This window comes from Dictyostelium purpureum (genome assembly GCF_000190715.1).
Source record: "Dictyostelium purpureum unplaced genomic scaffold DICPUscaffold_724, whole genome shotgun sequence".
Classification (NCBI taxonomy): domain Eukaryota; phylum Evosea; class Eumycetozoa; order Dictyosteliales; family Dictyosteliaceae; genus Dictyostelium; species Dictyostelium purpureum.
Window position 1 is genome coordinate 368 of NW_003520053.1, and position 2,857 is coordinate 3,224.

At 19.4% G+C, this 2,857-nt stretch overlaps 1 protein-coding gene across 1 annotated transcript; it reads left to right on the top strand.

Moving 5' to 3' along the window:
* Nucleotides 1-249: 249 nt before the first annotated feature.
* On the top strand, nt 250-1,408 carry DICPUDRAFT_85518 (uncharacterized protein; the record flags this gene model as incomplete). Its single annotated transcript, XM_003295043.1, has 2 exons — nt 250-278; nt 997-1,408. The coding sequence occupies 2 exons, from the start codon at nt 250-252 to the stop codon at nt 1,406-1,408; spliced, it is 441 nt and encodes a 146-aa protein (XP_003295091.1).
* Nucleotides 1,409-2,857: the final 1,449 nt, after the last annotated feature.

A 2,857-nucleotide genomic window follows, 5' to 3' on the forward strand; every position in this document is an offset into this window, starting at 1 on the left:
TTTTTATTATTATTAATTTTATTATTATTATTATTTTTATTTTTATTATTGCTATTTAGTTGTTTTAATTTTTTATTTATTATATTGTATTTTACTAATAATACAATAAAGAAAACAATTAATAATACTTCTAAAGTATAAATAAAAAGGTTATTATTTGAAAAATCCATATTTATATTAATATATAATAATGAATGTTTCAAATAAATATATTTTATATTTTTATTATTGTTATGAAATTAAATTTATATGGAAAAATTATTATTGTGTTGTAAAATGTAAAAATAAAGCTATATTATTATTTGTATATGAATAAAATAATATTGAAAAAAAATAAAAATCAATTCTTTAATACAATAAAAAAAATAAAAATTAAAATAATAAAAAATAAAAAATAAATTCAAAAAAAATTTATTTATTAAAAAGATAGAACTGTTTTGAAAAATATAATTTTTTTTAAATAATATAAGGAAAATAAAAAAATAATTGTAAAGTAATAATTTATTTTATATCTTTTTTTATATTATAGATTGATCATTTTTTTATTTGATTTAAATTTTCTATTTAATTCTCTTTAAAATGATACCCAAAACATTAAACTAACATTTTCATTGCAAAAAATGATTTTTAAAAAAAATAATAAAAAAATTAATTGAATTGATTATTTCTATAATTTATACAACTAAATTTAAAAAAATAAAATTAGATTATTTATTTAATGGTTAATTTTAATAAAAAAATTAAATTTAAAATATATATATTATTTTAAATAAATTTAAATTGTAATAAAAAAAAAAGTAGCTTTTAAATTTACCGGTTTTTATGATACTAATAATGCTTTGATGTTTAATTTGTTTATTATTTGTTTATTAATATATATATATATAAATTAAAATTTATTTGTTTATAAAAATTTTTATAAAATCAACTTGTTATAATTAAATTTAAGGAAAGTATAATAACTATATTTTTTTATTTTAATATTCATTCCTTAAGAAACTATCATTGTTCAATTTTTTTCAAAGATTATTACACAAATTACAATGATAATAGCGATTCTTCAGACGATGTTGGATACAATGGAAATAGGGAAGGTCATGAATATAATAATTCAAAAGCTACCAAATATGATCAAGTCTACGAAGAACAATCATATTCAACCGATTTAGATGATGATGAAAATGAAGCTCAACAACTATTCAATGAAAAGGGTGAATGTAAAGCTGTCATGGCCAAAGGTATACAAGATCCATGTTTCAAAGAATTTATTAGCGAAGATGAAAATAAAGATACTTTTATTGAAGTTATTCTAAAATTACTTTTTAAAAATTTTTTATCATTTTCTAACTTGTTCTATAAATGTTTTGAACATATTTCGGTAATGTTAAAATTGTTATTTTTGGTTTGATGTACTATATTTTACATTATTAAAATTTTAGTCAATATCAACACTTTAAATTTTTAAAATAATATTTATTTTTAAAAATAAAATAATTTTAATAAAAAATTTTTTTTTTTTTTTATTTTTTTTTTAATTTTTTAATTTTTTTTTGGATCTAAAGACTTTTTTCGATCACAACAAACAAACAAACACATAAATAATTTTAATAATGTAAACTATAGCACATCCAATAATCAATAATAATTTTAACATTACTGAAAATATGTTTAATACCTTTCGAGAACAAGTAAGTAAATTAATATATTATTTTAAAACAACAACAGCAACAACAAACCCATATACATAGAAATTTGCATCGTTGAAGAAATACAGAAAATAGAAACAGAGTTACTAACATAAACTAAATTAACTTTTATTAATATCCAAAAGGAAGATTTACCAATTAGAATTATTCAATACCCTTACAGGATCAGTTGTCGTCAATATCATGAATGAAAGGATTTTAATCAATAACATAAAGATTTAGACTATGTTTATTAAATACAGCAAACCTATTAAAAGAGATTTTATACTATTTACAAATAATAAATACCAATCCATCCACCAACTATCGCTCAATAAAAATAATAATAATTTCAAAATTAATAGCAATAACAATCATAAAAACATTGGCAAAATAAAAGATTAAACTTAGATCCAACAAAATACTAAACACTAATGAAGATATTCAATCTAATCAACTATTTATATGAATCTTAATACATTTGCTTTGGAATGATAGAACACAAATAGTTTAGACAATACAAATGATCCACAACAATCAATTGGTTTTGCTTTATTCTCATATTGTATTATGCTTCATCCTTCTACTGGCATCTCCCACCATTTTTTCAACTTTATAAATGCAAACTTATAATCAGAATTGCCAAGTACTAGAACTGTTCAAGTATAGAGGTTATTTATTCATTGTAGAAATGAAAATTAAAACCTATGCAAATTGCAACTTATACACGTAATGTATCTTTAATTAAATTAAAATATGCAAGATATATAATAAATCAAGCTAACAATCACAATTTAATAATCAAAACAGGATTTTAGCAATCAATTAAATAATTCAAAAAATTAATCAAGTATATATTTAAATATCTTATTAAGATTCAAAACAATTCAAAAAGAGAAAGGATAGTATAACAGTAGAAATTGGGAACCTCCTAACTTGGTATAAAGACTTAGGTCCTAAGACAACACAATATTTAATTTTTGAAGCACATGACACACCAAATGCCACAACCACAACATCTGCAGCAACAACCAGAAACAATAGCAGCCAGACCAAGACAACCTGAAAAAAAAAAAGTATTTATTTCAATGAAATTGACCAACGAAATTTTATTAAAGAATGTGATTATAAATTTTTTTTGGATGCATCCTTGAACTGATAATTTATCTCAA